We start from the raw sequence: 20,829 nt of genomic DNA, 5'->3' as shown, positions 1-20,829 counted from the left end.
AGCTCAGCTCTATCAACTTGCCTTTTCCCCATAACCCTTAATTCCCTTACTATGTAAAAACCTATCTACCTGTTTCTTAAATATGTGTAATGAGGAAGCCTCAACTGCATCCCTAGGCAGAGAATTTCACATGAACAATATTTTTTTGAATTTAATTTTCTCAGTCTACAAATTAATGCTTTTGGCTATTATTAATGCTTTTGGAGAGAGTGATTTAGATGCATATCATATTTTTACTGAGTTAAGTATTGTATGTAATTAGTTTTGCTACAACAAGTGTATGGGACATTGGAAAAAATGCTGAATTTCCCCATGGGGATGAATAAAGTATCTATCTATCTATCTATCAATCTACAGAGCGGGATGCTATAATACAATCTAATGAGCTTGATTTCGCAATCATTTCCCAAAACCATAAAACATACTGATTTTTATCATCTATTCATAATTTAATCCTCGAATTATGATAACCTTTTATCAAACTCAATAAACTTGCTCCAAGAGCAATGTTGGGAATCAAACTGAAGAGGCAGAGAAAGGGGCGGTTGGCTCACAAATCGAGAAAACTTGTAGACAGTGTGAGAGGGAGGGTAGGCAGGTGATAGAGAAGGGATACACTCAGATCGATGGTTTGAGATGTGTCTATTTTAATGCAAGCACCATCATGAACAAAGCAGATGAGCTTAGAGCGTGGATCAGTATTTGGAGCAATGATGTTGTGGCCATTACAGAGACTTGGATGGCTCAGGGGCAGGAATGGCAACCAAGCTTTAGATGTTTCAAAAAGGACAGCGGGGAAGGCAAAAGAGGAGGGGGTGTGGCACTGTTGATCAGAGATAGTGTCACGGCTGCAGGAAAGGAGGATGACATGGAAGGATTATCTACAGAGTCCCTGTGGGTGCAAGTTAGAAACAGGAAGGGGTCAATAACTCTACTGGGGTTTTTTTTTAAAACACACACCACACACTAGTAACAGGGATATCGAGGAGCAGATAGGGAGACAGATTCTGGAAAGGAGTAATAACACCAGGGTTATAGTGGTGGGAGACTTTAATTTCCCAAATATTGATTGGCATCTCCCTAGAACAAGCTGTTTAGATGGGGTGGAGTTTGTTAGGTGTGTTCAAGAAGGTTTCTTGACACAATCTGTAGATAAGCCTACAAGAGGAGGCTGTTCTTGATCTGGTACTGGGAAATGAACCTGGTCAAGTGTCAGATCTCTCAATGGGAGAGCATTTTGAAGATAGTGATCAAAATTCTATCTCCTTTACCATAACACTGGAGTGAGATTGGGTACAGACAAGTTAGGAAAGCGTTTAATTGGAGAAAGGGGAAACATGAGGCTATCAGGCAGGGACTTAGAAGGATAAACTGGAAACAGATGTTCTCAGGGAAATGTGCGGAAGAAATGTGGCAAATGTTCAGGGGATATTTGCGTGGAGTTCTGCATAGGTACGTTCCAATGAGACAGGGAAAGTATGGTAGGGTACAGGAACCGTGGTGTACAAAGGCTGTTGTAAATCTAGTCAAGAAGAAAGGAAGAGCTTACAAAAGGTTCAAAAATCTAGGTAATGATAGAGAGCTAGAAGGTTATAAGGCTAGCATTAAGGACCTCAAGAAAGAAATTAGGAGAGCCAGAAGAGGCCATGAGAAGCCCTCGGTGGACAGGATTAAGGAAAACCCCAAGGCATTCTACAAGTATGTTACAAGCAAGAGAATAATATGAGAGAGAACAGCACCAATCAAGAGTGGCAGTGGAAAAGTATGTATGGAACCAGAGGAGATAGCAGAGGTACTTAATGTGTACTTTGCTTCCGTATTCACTACGGAAAAGGACCTTGGCAATTGTAGGGATGACTTACAGCGGACTGAAGAGCTTGAGCATGGAGATATTAAGAAAGAGGATGTGCCGGAGCTTTTGGAAAGCATCAAGTTGGATAAGTCACCGGGACCAGACGAGATGTACTCCAGGTTACTGTAGGAAGTGAGGGAGGAGATTGCTGAGCTTCTGGCAATGATCTTTGCATCATCAATGGGGACGGGAGAGGTTCCGGAGGATTGGTGGGTTGCGGATGTTGTTCCATTATTCAAGAAAGGGAGTAGAGATAGCCCAGGAAATTATAGACAAGTGAGTCTCACTTCAGTGGTTGGTAAGTTGATGGAGAAGATCCTGAGAGGCAGGATTTATGGACATCTGGAATGGCATAATATGATTAGGAATAGTCAGTATGGCTTTGTCAAAGGCCGTGCTTTACGAGCCTGACTGTGAATTTTTGAGGATGTGACTAAACACATTGATAAAGGTAGAGCAATAGATGTAGTGTATACGGATTTCAGCAAGGCATTCGACAAGGTACTCCATGCAAGGCTTATTGGGAAAGTAAGGAGACATGGGATCCAAGAGGAAATCGCTTTGCGGACCCAGAACTGGTTTGCCCACAGAAGGCAAAGAGTGGTTGTAGATGGGTCATATTCTGCATGGAGGTTGTTCACCAGCGGTGTGCCCCAGGGATCTGTTCTGGGACCCCCTTCTCTTTGTGACACAAATGAGGAAGTGGAGGCATGGTTTAGTAAATTTGCTGACAACAGAGGTTTGGGGTGTTGTGGATTGTGTGGAGGGCTGTCAGAGGTTACAGCAGGTCATAAATAGTATGCAAAACTGGGCTGAGAAGTGGCAGATGGAGTTCAACCCAGACAAGCGTGAAGTGGTTCATTTTGGTACGTCAAATATGATGGCAGAATATAGTGTTAATGGTAAGACTCTTGGCTGTGTGGAGGATCAGAGGAATCTTGGTGCCCGTGTTCTTAGGACACTCAAAGCTTCTATGAAGGTTGACTCAGTGGTTAAGAAGGCCTTCATCCAACGTGGGATTGAGTTTAAGAACCAAGATGTAATGTTACAGCTATATAGGACCCTGGTCAGACCCCACTTGGAATACTGTGCTCAGTTCTGGTCGCCTCACTACAGGAAGGATGTGGAAGCCATAGAAAGGGTGCAGAGAAGACTTACAAGGTTGTTACCTGGATTGCGGAGCATGTCTTATGAGAAAAGGTTGAGTGAACTTGGAGCAGCGGAGGATGAGAGGTGACCTGATGGAGGTGTACGACGAGAGGCACTGATCATGTGATCAGAGGGCTTTTCCCAGGGCTGAAATGGCTAACACGAGAGGGCACAGTTTTAAAGTGCTTGTAAGTAGGTACAAGGGGGATATCAAGGGTAAGTTTCTTTTTTTAAAAAAAGTGGTGAATGCGTGGAATGAGCTGCTGGCGACAGTGGTAGAGGCGGATACAATTAGGTCTTTTAAGAGACCCCTCGATAGACACATGGAGCTTGGAAAATTAGAGGGCTATGCATAACCCTAAGTAATTTCTAAAATCAGTACATGTTCGGCATAGCATTGTGGGATGAAAGGCCTGTGTTGTGCCATAGGTTTTCTATGTTTCTATGTTTACAAAGAAAGAGATGAGAATTGGTCTGAGGTTGAGATGTCATCTAACTAGATGTTTAAATAGCTATGCTTCTGGATCCATCTGCTTTATTCCAGTCACCAAATACAAAGAGAAGCATTTCAAACAGCCATTCTCATTACTGTACCTAGCTAGTACAGTTTAATGAACAGCATATATTAACCTCTAATTCAACTGACTTGATTTTCTGTCACCATTCTACAGACACCATCATTTGAAGATTATATTGCTATGCAACCATACAATACTATCCCAGCATTGAAGTCACTGATAAACATGGGAACAGTTGTACCCCAATCCAGGTTTTCACAGGATTCCACTCAACATATCTGCCAATTTCAGTTCCTGACCATTATTGTTACCCTCTTTTCCAAGTCAGTTTACAAGCAGAATTGATGAGATCCAGGAAGACCAAATCTTTGGATGAGCATTAAGATGGGTAAGTTGCCATAAAAAGGGTAGATGGTGAGAGAATTCTTCCTGGATGGGAAAATCAAATACTAGATGGCATTGCTTTACAATGAGGGGGAAATAAATACAAACCCCATTTCCAGAAAAGTTGGGATATTTTCCAAACTGCAATAAAAACAAAAATCTGTGATATGTTAATTTACGTGAACCTTTATTTAACTGACAAAAGTACAAAGAAAAGATTTTCAATAGTTTTATTGACCAACTTAATTATATTTTGTAAATATACACAAATTTAGAATTTGATGTCTGCAACACACTCAACAAAAGTTGGGACAGACGCATGTTTACCATTGTGTTACATCACCTTTCCTTTTATTAAGGATACTAATTGTAGTAGATTTGCAATTGGAAATTTTGTCCATTCTTGCTCGATATAAGACTTCAGCTGCTCAACAGTCCGTGGTCTCCATTGTCTGATTCTCCTCTTCATGATGCGCCATACATTTTCAATAGGAGATAGATCTGGACTGGCAGCAGGCCAGTCAAGCACACGCACTCTGTGTCTACAAAGCCACGCTGTTGCAGCCCCTGCAGAATGTGGTCTGGCATTGTCCTGCTGAAATAAGCATGGATGGCCCGGGAAGAGACATCACCTTAATGGCAACATATGTCTCTCTAAAATCCAAATATATGCCTCAGAGTCAATGGTATCTTGACATACATGCAACTCACCCATGCCGTCGGCACTGATGCACCCCCATACCATCACAGATGCTGGCTTTTGCACCTTTCGCTGATAACAATCAGGATGGTTGTTTTCATCTTTGGCACAGAGAACTCGACATCCGTTTTTTCCGAAAACTAGCTGAAATATGGACTCATCTGACCACAGCACACGGTTCCACAGTCTTTCTGTCCATCTGAGATGAACTCGGGCCCAGAGAACTCACCGGCGTTTCTGCATAGAGTTGATGTATGGCTTCCTCCTTGCATCACCAATATCACCAAGACCAAGGAGATGGTGGTGGACTTTAGGAGATCTAGGCCTCATATAATCAATCAATAAATTGATTGTATTTAATGTATTTAAGTAAACTACTTAAGAACTTTTTAAAAGCTATTATTAATGCTTTTTGAGAGAGTGATTTAGATGCATATCATATTTTTACTGAGTTAAGTATTGTATGTAATTAGTTTTGCTACAACAAGTGTATGGGACATTGGAAAAAAAGTTGAATTTCCCCATGGGGATGAATAAAGTATCTATCTATCTAATAGTTTCTGGATGCAGCAACAGACTGTGTTAAGTGACAATGGTTTTCCGAAGTACTCCCGAGCCCAGGTGGCTATAATTGTCACAGTAGCATGACGGTTTCTTAGGCAGTGCCACCTGAGGGCTCGAAGATCACGCGCATTCAACAGTGGTTTCTGACCTTGCCCTTTACGCACTGAGATGTCTCTGAATTCTCTGAATCTTTTCACAATATTATGTACCGTAGATGTTGAAAGACCTGAATTCTCTGCAATCTTGCATTGGGAAATGTTCCTTTTGTACTGACTAACAATTCTCTCACGAATTTTGGCACAAAGGGGTGAGCCATGACCCATCCCTGCTTGCAAACACTGAGCCTTTGATGGATGTTACTTTTATACCCAGTCATGATACCTCACCTGCTACCAATTAGCCTGCTTTTTTTTTTAAACTTTTTTTATTGTGTTTTCAAATAGTTACAGAATAAAAGTGTGTGAAAAAGAAAATATGTGTTTCCCATCCCCCCTCCCCTTAACCCCTCCCCCCTAACATCCCTATTGAAAGAAAAAAGAAAGAAAGAAAAAAAAAAGGAATGCCTGGATATTAGAAGATCCCCACATGCTCCATGGAGTTTGTAATAACTTTAGTATATATATTTATTTCTTTCCCCAAGTAACCAATTATTTCATCTTCAGAGCGTTATATCTATATTTAATCCTGTCTTTTGTAAATAAGGGCGCCAAATTTTCAAAAATGTTTCATATTTATCTCTTAAATTATAAGTAATTTTTTAAAGTGGAATACAGCCATAAATTTCTTTCTTCCAACAATCTATACTTAAATATGTATCCGATTTCCAAGTAACTGCAATAGCTTTTTTGGCTACTGCCAATGCAATTTTTATAAATTCTTTCTGATATTTATTCAATTTGGATATCGGTTTTGTCCCTTCAATATCACCTAGTAAAAGTAATATTGGATTATGTGGAAGTTGTATTCCAATAATTTGTTCCAGTAAAACTCTTAAATTTGTCCAAAAAGGTTGAATTTTAGAACAAGTCCAAGTAGAATGTAAAAAAGTACCAATTTCTTGGTTACATCGGAAACACTGATCAGATAAATTTGGGTTCAATTTATTTATTTTTTGTGGTGTAATATATAGTTGATGTAAAAAATTGTATTGCACTAATCTTAATCGGACGTTTATTGTATTTGTCATACTCTCAAGACATAGTCTTGACCAATTTTTTTCTTCAATTTTAATATTCAAATCACTTTCCCATTTTTGTCTTGACTTATGACTCCTTGTTTAATTGCCTGTTTTTGAATCAAATTATACATACAAGAGATAAATTTTTTAGTCTTTCCTTTTTGAATTAAAGTTTCTATTTCATTGGGTTTCGGTAATAACATTGTTTGACCTAACTTTTCTCTTAAATAAGCCCTTAGTTGAAAGTAACAAAAAAGTGTTGTTTGATACTTTATATTTATTCTTTAATTGATCGAATGACATTAATATACCTCCTTCAAAACAATCTCCTATATATCTAATCCCTTTTTGAAACCAATTATATAAAAGTTGATTATCCATTGTAAAAGGAATAAGTCTATTTTGAATTAAAGATCTCTTTGCTAATAAGGATTTCTTTGTCTCATCGTCAACATTTATCTTATTCCATAAATCAATCAAATGTTTTAATATAGGAGATTCTTTCTTTTCCCGTATCCATTTACCAATTAGCCTGCTTAATGTGGAGTCTTCCAAACCAGTGTTACTTGAATATTCTGTGCACTTTTCAATCTTATTTTAACTCTGTCCCAACTTTTGGTGAGTGTGTTGCAGCCATCAAATTCTAAGTTTGTGTATATTTACAAAATACAATTAAGTTGGTCAGTAAAACTATTGAAAATCTTTTCTTTGTACTTTTGTCAGTTAAATAAAGTTTCACGTGAATTAACATATCACGGATTTTTGTTTTTATTGCATTTTGGAAAATATCCCAACTTTTCTGGAAATGGGGTTTGTATATCTATATATTAAAGAATATATTTTTATATATACATATATACACACACACATATATATATAATGTATAAAAATTGAGGATATAGACAATGTGCAGTTCAAATTTGCATTATAGTTACTCTCTCCTTTAATCAAATACCTTGTAATCATCAGTACAGTAACATGTAATAATACAATAAAAGATGTTCTTCCCACAATTGTTTGGAGAAAAAAAAATTGTAATATCTGGGCTCAAATTGCACCCTTGAACTGAAAGACCAATTACATTGAACAATCAGCTGAAGAAATTCGGTGGGTCTAGCAGTGACTATGGAAGGGGGTGGGGATGAAAGTCTGCATTCAAGTATGATACTTCCTTACTACCATTCAAAATAAATCATTAAATGACCAACATCTATGATGGCATTATTCTAAGTTAAATGAACACCAAAGCAGACAATTCATCATCCTCTGGTTTAAGTTGTTGTACTCAAAGAAACTAAGAGCAATTAAAGCTCCAATCCAGTCAATATTGCTTATGACAACCAAGTTGAAGTTTTAACAAAATACTTCTGTGCAAAACAGGGGGAAAAAAAATCACATGAAGTATTAGTCCTGTTAAGTATTTGGTCTATTCTCATAAGATCAAATTCTGATTTCAAACTCTGCTTCCAAAACATTTCGTGCAGCAACAAATTTTCCAAAGTAATGCATCAATATTTTGCTCATCAGGCACTTTGATTTTGAGATGGAAGTTCATATCTGCTGTCATTTAATTTATGAACAAATCTTCCTGAAGTCTTGCAGCATTCCAGACAACTTGCTTAGCATTGTGTCTGGACCAAATAGATTGATGTTCAAGTCAATGATGCAATTATACAAAGACATAGCAGCTGACAAATAGGGTACAATTCTTGTTTATTGCTGTGTAGTTGTCAAACTGAACACAATCCCTATGACCTACATTTGTGCAGGAAAAATTGTATTTACCCTTTCTTTCCTGCCTTCTTCCGAGACTCAGCTGGTGTCTGTATTGGTGAAGGGGAACGGGATCTTTTCCTCTTCTTTGCCCCAGTTGCTGATTTTCTATCCTTTCTATCTGGTGTACGTGATGCCTAGTTGTAAAGTTAAATATGCATGTTGTGAAAATAAGTATTCACACTCACCACACAAAGTAATAGTACAGATATTGATTATACACAGGTCCACATGGATCAAAATCAGATTCAAACATTGCACTATTGTCTTTACAAACATACTTTGCCTGACATGATCCTCAATATCCTTAAGAGATGTCACCAATCACTTACAGATAAACAGAAATAGACGCATTAGCCCAGTTCATCCATGCCATCATTTGGTCCCTTCAAACTTTTGAAGGGACCCCCTTCAAAGTTTTTCTCTACCCCCTTCAAACTTTTCTCTAATCAAGGTACCCATCTAAACATCACAACACAGTTATTGCCCCACCTCTACCACGTCGTCTGGCAGTGCATTCTGTAAATGCACCATCCTGTGTGGAAAAAGTTGCCTGTCAAGTACCTTTTAAATCTTTCACTCTCACCTTAAGCCCAAGAATGTTCTATCCAGGGAAAGACAAAGAAATGATTCTACCTGTTTTAGAAAAAGAATGGAACTATTTATTTGCCAGGAGCCTGAAGAAGTTCCCTTCTCCATTAGTAATTTCAACCTAACACTTGCACAAGATGAACTTTTGGAAGAAACATGATCACCCAAGCTGAAAGTTTGCCATTTACAAAAATGATCAAGCTCCAGTTTACTGAATGTTCTAATGGCTGATATACATTCTCCAGAACATCTTCCTCCACAAATCCCCAAATGTACAACAAGCCACATCCAGAAGAGTTAAAGTTTGAGAGAGCAGTAAACTTTTAATCTGGTTTCTTATTGTCACATGTACTGAGCTACAGAGGATAAAGGTCATAAAAGGTAGACTGGGAGGTCAACAATCCCTCTCATTATAGAGGACTGTTGCAAGATGATTGGGCAAAACAAGGATCAAGAGTCCATCTTATTGAACCAGGGGACCATTGAAAGATGATTGGGAAAAACAAGAAACAGATATCACATTGAATATTTGAGGGATTATTTATTAGGCTAAGCAGTTAATGAATTGTGAAGCAAGTTAAACCCAGTTAGAGAAAAGGCTGTGCAAGAAAACAATTCAATCTTATCAAACTGTTTCAACAAAAATGTGCTGATGACAGGGATGCAAAAGCTCCCACGTACCTCAGCACAATATCTGTTTCACTTTTTTTTAAACTAAAACATTAATATCCTAACTCTATTCAAAGGATTCAGGCTTTATACTCTTGCACATCTGAGTCAATACATCACAAATGGAGACCAACATACCAATAATACATTTAGTTCTATTCAAAAGCTAATAAAAGAAATATTGTAATGGGTATACCTGAAATGCTACCTCATGACCACATGCTAAATTTAGGCGCTATGTCAAAAAGGCAAGGATAACAATTTAGGGAATCTTGGTTTTTGAGAGATATTGAGGCCCTGGATAAGGAAGAGGTGCATAGTATGTATAGGCAGATAGTAGCAAATGAGATACTTGAGTAAAAGAAATGCAAGAGAAAACCTGAGAAGTAAATCAGGAGGGCTAAAAGAAGGTTCAAAGTTATTCTAGCAGACAAGATGAAGGAGAATTCCAAAGGCTTCTTCAGATGCATTAAGAGCAAAAGGATTACAAGGGACAAAAATCGGTGTTCTCAAAGATTAGTGGTCATCTATGCATAGTGCCAAATGAGACTGGGAGATCTGAAATGGATTTTTTGCACAGCAGATGGACACACAATCAACAAAGTGAGGCAAATCAGGGTGGATAAATCCCCAGGGTCTGACAATATGATCCTTCAGACCTTGTGGGAAACAGCAGAAATTTCAGGGATCCTAGCAGAGATATTTAAAACATCCTTAGCCATGAGTGTGGTGCTGGAAGTTTGGAGGATAGCTCATGTTGTTTCATTGTTTAAGAAAGGCTCTAAGAATAAGCCAGAAAATTATAGGCCAGTGAGCCTGACATCAGTAGTGGACAAGTTACAGGAATGTATTCTTAATCTGTCTGCCATCTCAATTTTTGTTATTTGACCATACCAGTTTTCTTTTTCCGAGATGCATGTAAGTTAGATATGGCCCTTGTGGCTAAAGGGATCGGGGGTATGGAGAGAAAGCAGGTACAGGGTTCTGAGTTGGATGATCAGCCATGATGATCAGCCAGATCATCCAACTGTTGGGAAGCGGCCTGGTCAAGGGAAGTGCCTGGTGTGAAAAGTGCTAGTCTTTGGCTCGAGGGTCTTCGGCGAGGAGACTACAATTGCAGAGGGTGAAGACATGACCGCTAAGCTGATTCAGTGTGCTACGTGCATGATGTGGGAGGTCAGGGACACTGATGGTGCCCCCAGCTGCTACAGCTGTGGAAAGTATGTCCAGATTCAGCTTCTGAAGCAGCATGTTGCAGCACTGAAGAAAGAACTGGATGACCTCAGGTTTATCCGAGAAAACGAGGGTTTTCTGGACAGGACCTACAGTGAGGTCGTTACACCGAGGATACCGAAAGAGAGAAAGGGGGCGACGATGAAGAAGGAAAGGATGCTTGAAGTACAGGAGACCCCAGGGGATGTACCTCTCGTAAACAGGTTCACATTCTTGGAAGCTGTCAGGACAGAAGATACTGCCAGTCTGAGAGGCGGACAGGTCTGCGAGCCAAAAATTGGTGCAGAAGCAGAGCCAAGGAGTCAGACATCAGGAAGAGCCGTGGTAGTAGGGGACTCCATAGTAAGAGGTACGGAAAGGGGTTTCTGCGGCAACAGGCGAGATTTAAGGATGGTGTGTTGCCTCCCTGGTGCTAGGATCCAGGACATCACGGACCGATTTCAGGGAATCCTCAAGGGTGAAGGTGAACAGCCGGAAGTGGTAGTGCATGTCAGCACAAATGACATCGGGAAGAAGAGGAAGGACATTCTGCAACAGGACTTCAGAGAACTTGGAAGAAGGCTGAAAAGCAGGACTTCCAGGGTGGTTATCTCTGGTTTGCTTCCAATTCCTCGTGCTGGAGAGGGCAGGAAGAGAGAGATAATGGATCTAAATGTGTGGCTGAGGAACTGGTGCAGAAAGCAAGGATTTACATTCTTGGACCACTGGGATCTGTTTTGGGGTAGGGATGAATTGTACAAAAGGGACGGGCTGCACCTTAATAGGCGGGGGAACAGCATTCTGGCAGACAGGTTTGCCACTGCAACACGGATGTGTTTAAACTAAGTAATGGGGGAGAAGGGATGAACTGGAAATATAAGGATGGAGTTAAAGGGAAAGTGAAAATAAGAAAAGTTAAAAAGGACAACAGAATCAATGAAGTAGAAAGCTCAAGAGATCATACAGTATGGCCAAGTGAAATAGGAATTGATACCAAAGGAGAGGGGAGTACCGAATTAGAAGTATTATATATGAATGCACGAAGTATAAGGAATAAAGTAGATGAGCTTGAGGCTGTTGGAAATTGGCAAGTACGATGTTGTGGGAATAACTGAGACATGGCTTCAAGCGGACAGGGCCTGGGAAATGAATATTCAAGGATATACGTCTTACCAAAAGGACAGACTGACTGGCAGAGGGGGTGGGGTGGCTCTGTTGGTGAGGAATGATATTCAGTCCCTTGCGACGGGGGGCATAGAATCTGGGGATGTAGAGTCAGTATGGATAGAACTGAGAAATTCTAAGGGTAGAAAGACCCTAATGGGAGTTATCTACAGGCCCCCAAACAGCAGTCTGGATGTAGGGTGTAAGTTGAATGAAGAGTTAAAATTGGGATGTTGCAAAGGTAATGATACAGTTGTCATAGGGGATTTCAACATGAAGGTAGACTGGGAGAGTCAGAATGGTACTGGACCCCAAGAAAGGGAGTTTGTGGAGTGCCTCCGAGATGGATTCTTAGAACAGCTTGTACTGGAGCCTACCAGGGAGAAGGCAATTCTAGATTTAGTGTTGTGCATTGAACCAGATTTGATCAGGGACCTCGAGGTAAAGGAACCATTAAGAGGTAGTGACCATAATATGATATGTTTTAACCTACAATTTGAGAAGGAGAAGGGAAAATCGGATGTGTCAGTATTAAAGTTGAACAAAGGGAACTGGAGCTATGAGGGAGGAACTGGCCAAAGTTCAAAGGAACAATACCCTAGCAGGGAAGACAGTGGAACAAAAATGGCAGGTATTTCTGGGAATAATGCAAAAGGTGCAGGATCGATTCATTCCAAAGAGGAAGAAAGATCCTAAGGGGGAGTAAGGGGCGGCCGTGGCTGACAAGGGAAGTAAAGGGCAGTATAAAAATAAAAGAGAAGAAGGATAACATAGCAAAGATGAGCAGGAAACCGGAGGACTGGGAAGCTTTTAAAGAGCAATAGAAGATAACAAAAAAGGCAATACGCCAAGAAAAAATGAGGTACAAAGGTAAACTAGCCAAGAATATAAAGGAGGATAGTAAAAGCTTCTTTAGGTATGTGAATAGAAAAAACATAGTTAAGACCAAAATTGGGCCATTGAAGACAGAAACGGGTGAATTTATTATGGGGAACAAGGAAATGGCAGATGAGTTGAACAGGTACTTTGGATCTGTCTTCACTAGGGAAGACACAAACAATCTCCCAGATGTAATAGTGGCCAAAGGAACTAGGGTAAAGGATGAACTGAAGGAAATTTGTATTAGGCAAGAAACGGTGTTGGATAGACTGTTGAGTCTGAAGGCTGATAAGTCCCCGGGACCTGATGGTCTGCATCCCAGGGTACTTAAAGAGGTGGCTCTAGAAATCGTGGACGCATTGGTAATCATTTTCCAATGTTCTATAGATTCAGGAACAGTTCCTGCTGATTGGAGGGTGGCAATGTTGTCCCACTTTTCAAGAAAGGAGAGAGAGAGAAAACAGGGAATTATAGACGGGTTAGCCTGACGTCAGTGGTGGGAAAGATGCTGGAGTCAATTATAAAAGAGGAAATTACGACACATTTGGATAGCAGTAGAAGAATCAGTCCGAGTCAGCATGGATTTATGAAGGGAAAATCATGCTTGACTAATCTTCTGGAGTTTTTTGAGGATGCAACTATGAAAATGGATAAGGGAGAGCCAGTGGATGTAGAGTACCTGGACTTCCAGAAAGCTTTTGATAAAGTCCCACATAGGAGATTAGTGGGCAAAATTAGGGCACATGGTATTGGGGGCAGACTACTGACATGGATTGAAAATTGGCTGGCTGACAGGAAACAAAGAGTTGTGATTAATGGGTCCCTTTCGGAATGACAGGCTGTGACCAGTGGGGTACCGCAAGGTTCGGTGCTGGGACCGCAGCTGTTTACAATATACATTAATGATTTAAATGAAGGGATTAAAAGTAACATTAGCAAATTTGCTGATGACACAAAGCTGGGTGGCAGTGTGAAATGTCAGGAGGATGTTATGAGAATGCAGGGTGACTTGGACAGGTTGGGTGAGTGGGCAAATGTATGGCAGATGCAGTTTAATGTGGATAAATGTGAGGTTATCCACTTTGGTGGCAAGAACAGGAAGGCAGATTACTATCTAAATGGAGTCAAGTTAGGAAAAGGGGAAGTACAACGAGATCTACGTGTTCTTGTACATCAGTCAATGAAAGCAAGCATGCAGGTACAGCAGGCAGTGAAGAAAGCTAATGGCATGCTGGCTTTTATAACAAGAGGAATTGGGTATAGGAGTAAAGAGGTCCTTCTGCAGCTGTACAGGGCCCTGGTGAGACCACACCTGGAGTACTGTGTGCAGTTTTGGTCTCCAAATTTGAGGAAGGACATTCTTGCTATTGAGGGAGTGCAGCGTAGGTTCACAAGGTTAATTCCCAGAATGGCAGGACTGTCATATGTTGAAAGATTGGAGCGACTGGGCTTGTATACACTGGAATTTAGAAGGATGAGAGGGGATCTGATTGAAACATATAAGATTATTAAGGGATTGGACACACTGGAGGCAGGAAGTATGTTCCCGCTGATGGGTGAGTCCAGAACTAGAGGCCACAGTTTAAGAATAAGGGGTAGGCCATTTAGAACAGAGATGCGGAAAAACTTTTTCACCCACAGAGTGGTGGATATGTGGAATGCTCTGCCCCAGAAGGCAGTGGAGGCCAAGTCTCTGGATGCATTCAAGAGAGAGGGAGGAGTCAGTGGGAGACGCTCATGGAGTGAGTACTGTTTTAGATTTGCTCCATAACCTTTACTTTTTTTAACCTTTGATCACCCTTATTCAACTTATTTTTACCTACACCAAAAGATTCTTGCTATTTTTTTGGACTTATCGTTAAGAGTTTATTGTGAATTTTTGAAGATATGTACTCAGAAATGGCTCTTAGATCTAAAGGACGAGAACCTGGGCGAAACCTGAATGGTAATGGAAAGAAGCAAGCTCATCCGCAACCATCTGAATTAACTTATGAATTGTTATTGGAGGTTTTGGATAAAAAATTCGATGAACAACAACAAATTTTTAAACAAAATATAAAGGCTTTTGAAGATTATATGGATAAGACGGATTCAGTAATTAACCAGCAGCAAGTTCTTATCACATCTCTGCAAGAAGTTGCTTGGAAACGAGATTTGATAATTGAAAAATTGCAACAGGACTTACTTTCGACTACTAAACTGGTGGAAACACTTAAAAGCCAAGAGTGTCGACTTTGAGAATCGGTCCAGAAGACAGAACTTACATATACTTGGTCTCCCAGAAGGTATCGAAAAAGACGACCCCAGGGAGTATTTTGCTCAACTTTTAAAAGATGCGTTCCCGTCTGTTTTTCCAGACAGTCCGCCGTTACTTGATTGTGCGCGTAGAATTATGCGTCAATCACCGAGTGCTTCAGCTAAACCTTCGGTTGTAATTGTCCAGTTCCATTATGTACATGTTAAAGAGCAACTTATTCGTGTGGCTCGATGTGTAGGAATGATTAAATTTCAAGATCACAATTTCCGCTTAGTAGAAGATTTTAGTCCTGAGGTAATGAGGGCACGGCTTCTTTTTAAACCGCTGATGTCTGAATGTTATGAGAAAAATTTAAAACCAGCGCTCTTATACCCTGCGAAGCTCAGAATCTCTCCACTGAACACTCCTCGCCGGGTTTTTCTTTCTACATTTGAAGCGAGAAGTTTTCTGAATGAGAACTTCCCTACTGCTACGGGCTCTCAGGCCGAATGAATGAGTGATTTCGATCGTGTAAGATGGTTTTTGATCCTCCAAACCAGATTTTGTTTCTGGTTGTTGGTGTAGGTTTACTCTACACTTTATACTCAAGTTAAAGTGTTCTTTCGACATATTAATCGTTTTGTTTTACACACTTTAACCATTATACTGTATCGCTGACTATTTTCTGTTCCTACGAAGGTGTATTTTTAATCCTTCGAAGGTGAATACTTTTTTACTAAGATGGTGGTTTTTTGATAAAACATTTTTGGTGTTTTTTAAGATGGCGCTTTTTTTTCTCTTGTCTTCTTCCTACAATGCATCGCTTATCACAGTTTAAATTTTTTTTTTTGGTTTGTTTGGGTTTTAACCCGATTTATAAGTTTTTAGTGATTATATTTTCTTCATTTTTTTTCTACTACCAATTATATTAAGAAGTCTGGTTCTAGTATAGTGATTATAATTTTTAAAGTTTGGGTGGTTTTTTTTATATATATATCCTTTATATATGGAGTGGTCTTCCGCTGATATGGGGGTAGGGTTAGTTTCATTTTTGCTTTTTCCCAGCCTTTTTTTGGCTCTGGTTTTTTTTCTCTTTCTTGAGTGGGAGGGGGGTGGTCTTTTTTCTAATTCTATATTTTTTCTATCAGTTTTTTTTAGTTTTTTCATTTGGGCTGATTTTGAACTACAAATATGTCCGCGATGTCGTCACTTCCGGGTCCGCTTTTTATTTTTGTTCTTCTTCCGGGGGCATGAGTTTGTAATTTGGTTAACCCTTTTTATACCAAAGGGTTGATTTTAGAACTATGGCTCAGACCATTAATTTTGTTTCTTGGAATACTAATGGTTTAAACCATCCGATTAAACGAAAGAAGATTTTCAAAGTATTCCAAAGACTTAATGCTCATATCATTTTTGTACAAGAAACTCATGTGAGGAAGGACAACTATCGCTTTTTTAGGTTTTGGCGGGGTCAACAATATCATTCGAATTCGAATGCCAAAGTAAAGGGAGTTTCAGTTTTTATTGACTCCTCTATTACATTTGTCCAACATGATATCTTTTCGGATCCGAATGGTAGATTTTTGTTAATTACGGGTTTAATTTTTAATAAAAAGGTTGCTATGGTTAATGTCTATGCTCCAAATGTGGATTGTCCTGATTTTTTTAAGTCCTTATTTACTTCTTTACCTAATCTAAATGAATATAAGTTAATAATGGGTGGTGATTTTAATTGTTGTTTAAATCCTTTGATGGACAAATCTATATCTACTCAGACTGTACCCAATTAGTCGGCCACTTGTATCAACTCTTTTTTGACTGATAATGGAATTTTTGATATTTGGAGATTTCGGCATCCTAAGAGTTTTCTTTTTTCTCACGTTTATCATTCTTATTCGAGAATTGATTATTTTTGTATTGACTCTTGTTTGATTCCTTCGGTAAATGGTTGTTATTATGATAGTATAGCTATTTCTGACCATGCTCCATTAAAACTTTCTATTAAATTTACGGACACAGTTCATAATGCTAGACAATGGCGGTTTGATTCTACCTTATTGCAAGATCTGGACTTTATTAAATTTATGAATGAACAGATCGATTTCTTCTTCTCAACCAACTCCACGGAAGATATTTCTTACGGAACACTTTGGGACACTTTTAAAGCATATATACGTGGACAGATTATTTCTTACTCTGTTGGTCTGAGAAAACGCATAAAGAAGGGAACTCTTTTATTGGTTGATAAAATTAAAGAGATTGACAAGAAATATTTGATTACTCCTAGTAAGGAGCTTTACAAACAAAGGGTTGAACTTCAAACAGAATATAGTTTATTACTTACATCTTCGATTGAAAATCAACTGATGAAGTCCAGATCTGATTTTTATATACATAGTGATAAATCGGGTAAACTATTAGCTAGTCAATTGAAGAATGCTTTGGTTAAACGTCAAATTACTAAGATCCGTCAGCAAAATGGGGATTTGACAATTAACCATGATGAGATAAATAAATCATTTCAAGATTTTTATACTTCCCTGTATCATTCTGAATTTCCTCAGGATTGCAGAATTGAATTTCCCAAGATTATCACCAGATGATCTTTCAATATTGGAAACTCCTATGACTGATGCAGAAATCAAAGGGGTTATTTCTTCCATGAATTCAGGGAAAGCACCTGGTCCGGATGGGTATACAGCAGAATTTTTTAAATGTTTTTCCGCTACTCTCTCTCCTTGGTTATATAAGGTTTTTGAAGAAGCAATTAGATTGGGCAATTTGCCACAATCTTTTTATAGAGCTTCTATTTCTTTAATATTGAAGAAAGATAAAGACTCTACTGATTGTGCATCCTACAGACCAATATCCTTACTGAATGTAGATTCCAAGATTTTTTCCAAGTTACTTGCATCCAGATTGGAGAAGGTATTACCCCAAATTATTTCGGAGGATCAAACCGGTTTTATTAAAAATCGTTATTCTTTTTTTTAATGTTAGGAGGTTATTGAATATTGTGTATACTCCTTCACATAATATTTCAGAATGTGTTATTTCATTAGATGCGGAGAAAGCATTTGATAGAGTTGAATGGCCATACTTATTTAATGTGTTGGAGGTTTAATTTTAGTCTGACATTCATTTCCTGGATTAAACTGATTTATCATACCCCAGTAGCCTCGGTGTTTACTAATAATCAAAGATCTCCCTTTTTTCGTTTATTTCGGGGCACAAGACAAGGCTGTCCTCTTAGTCCACTATTATTTGATATTGCTTTAGAACCCTTGGCAATTGCTATCAGAGAATCACAGGATATTCTTGGTATTAATCATGGGACAGATATTCATAAGTTATCTTTGTATGCAGATGATTTATTATTATTTATTTCCAATCCTGAGAAATCTACTCCTGTAGTTTTATCATTGTTGGCTCAATTTAGTGATTTTTCTGGGTATAAGTTAAATCTTAATAAGAGTGAATTGTTTCCTTTAAATAGACAGGTCCCAATTTATGGAAACTTACCTTTTAAATTAGTTAATGATTCTTTTATTTACTTAGGGATTAAAATCACAAAAAACCACAAAGACTTATTTAAGGTTAATTTTGTACCCTTAATTGATCAGATTAAATGCTTCTTTACTAAGTGGTCACCATTATCTTTATCTCTGATAGGCTGAATTAACACTATTAAGATGGTTATTTTACCTAAGTTCTTATATATTTTTCAAGCGGTACCAATTTTTATTCCGAAATCTTTTTTTACTAATGTTGATTCAAAAATTTCCTCATATATTTGGCAGAATAAAAATCCTAGGTTAGGTAAAATATACTTACAGAAGGCAAAGAAGGAAGATGGATTAGCATTGCCTAATTTTAGATTTTATTATTGGGCAGTTAATATCCGATATTTGATATGTTGGTTGAAAGATTGGGTTGGATCTTTTAGCCCTCATTGGGTGAGCCTGGAAATTAAATCGGTACCAGGTTTTGCACTGGGTTCTATTTTGGGGACTTCTCTCCCTTTTGCTCTTTCTAAATTGCCGAAACGAATTTACAACCCGATAGTTAAACATACTTTACGTATATGGTTTCAATTTCGGAAATTTTTTGGGTTGACTCAGTTTGTTTTAAATATTCCTATTGTATCCAATTGTTTTTTCCACCCTTCAATTATAGACCAAGCTTATTTGGCTTGGAAGACTAAAGGATTACTACGATTTTCTGACTTATTTTTGGATAATTGTTTTATGTCTTTTGAGCAGTTATCTAATAAATATAATTTGCCTAGATTTCATTTTTTTAGATATTTACAGATTAGGAATTTTTTAAATACGGTACTTCCTACTTTTCCAAACTTTGTGTCTTCAGGCATTTTGGAGAATTTGTTTGAATTAAACCCCTTTCAAAAAGGGCTTATATCAAAACTTTATAATATAATTATGAAGATACGTTCAGAGCCCCTTTATAAGACAAAAAATGATTGGGAAAGAGAGCTCAACATTATTATTCCTATTGAGAATTGGGATAAAATTCTTCAATTAGTTAATACATCATCTATATGTGCTAAACATTCATTAATACAGTTTAAGGTTGTACACAGGGCTCATATGTCCAAGGATAAATTGGCTCATTTTTATTCCTATATAAATCCTATTTGTGATAGATGTCAATCTGAAATAGCGTCTCTAACTCATATGTTCTGGTCGTGTCCGCTTTTGAAAAAATATTATAAAGATATTTTTGATATTATCTCTGCGGTATCGAACATTGATTTACAACCCCATCCTATTACCGCAATTTTTGGTTTACCAATGATGGACTCACTTCATTTATCTTCTTCCGCTTGTCGAATGATTGAATTTCTTACACTAATGGCTAGAAGATCTATTTTGTTGAACTGGAAGGAAATTAATCCTCCTACTGTATTTCATTGGCTTTCTCAAACTATGTTATGTTTAAATTTAGAAAAAAGTAGAAGTGGTGTATTTGACACTTCTACTAAATTTGAAAAGATATGGAGACCATTTATTCAATATTTTCATATGATGTAATAGGACCCTGTTCCAGGCCTATTTGATTTTCCAGTTTTGATTGCATATATGTCAAGAGGATCGGAGTTGACGACACTGATGATTTTGTATTTTTGTGAGATATTATAAACAGCCCTTTTTTTCTCTCTTTTTTTTTGTTTTTTTCTCTTTCTCTTTTTTTTGTTTTTTTCTCTTCTATTAGTTATTAGATTTTTAGATTAGTTTTTTGCATAATGATTTTTTTTCTTTTTTTCTTTTTCTTTTTTTATTTTATATTATGATACACTTAGGTTTGCCTTGTCTATTTGTATACTGTATCATTTACGATGTGGGAATACTCATTTATACTGTAATCATTGCTCTTGTAATCTTTTATAGTTAGTTGAAATATGTATGCGTGTAATCTCATTATCTATGTATCAATTTTATTTTGTTATTAATAATGATAATAAAAAGATGGAAAAAGAAAGAAAGAAAGAGAGAGTTAGAGCTCTTATAGATAGTGGGGTCAAGGGATATGGGGAGAGGGCAGGAACGGGGTACTGATTGTGTATGATCAGCCGTGATCACAGTGAATGGCGGTGCTGGCTAGAAGGGCCGAATGGCCTACTCCCGCACCTACTGTCTATTGTCTATTATCATACTGAATGGCGGTGCAGGCTCGAAGGGCCGAATGGCCTACTCCTGCACCTATTTTCTATGTTTCTATGTGTAGATTTCGTCTCTGGCACCAAACATTTATGGCCTGGTGAGCATATATTTTGTTTCATAGCCATATTTTGTTTCATTTGCTTGCAGCAAATTCACTCGAGGAGATTACAAGTAGGACAGATAAAGGGGATGCAATGGATGTTGTACATTTGAACTTTCAAAAAGCCTTTGACAAAGTGCCACACAAGGCTGTTTACCAAGTTAAGAGGCCATGGTATTA

General features: G+C 38.2%; 1 protein-coding gene across 4 annotated transcripts in view; it reads right to left on the bottom strand.

The window, feature by feature from the left end:
* smarcc1a (SWI/SNF related BAF chromatin remodeling complex subunit C1a) overlaps positions 1–20,829 on the bottom strand; it is a 286,601-nt gene that overhangs the window by 187,133 nt on the left and 78,639 nt on the right. For all 4 annotated transcript variants that reach the window (XM_073070120.1, XM_073069954.1, XM_073070033.1 and 1 more), the window contains exon 10: positions 8,130–8,254. In XM_073070120.1, the coding sequence (XP_072926221.1) occupies positions 8,130–8,254 (125 nt within the window). The remainder of the gene's footprint in view (positions 1–8,129; positions 8,255–20,829) is intronic.

This window comes from Hemitrygon akajei, chromosome 1, assembly GCF_048418815.1.
Source record: "Hemitrygon akajei chromosome 1, sHemAka1.3, whole genome shotgun sequence".
Taxonomy (NCBI): Eukaryota; Metazoa; Chordata; class Chondrichthyes; order Myliobatiformes; family Dasyatidae; genus Hemitrygon; species Hemitrygon akajei.
The sequence above is the reverse complement of the archived record's forward strand: the minus strand, read 5'-3'. Positions and strand labels throughout refer to the sequence as shown.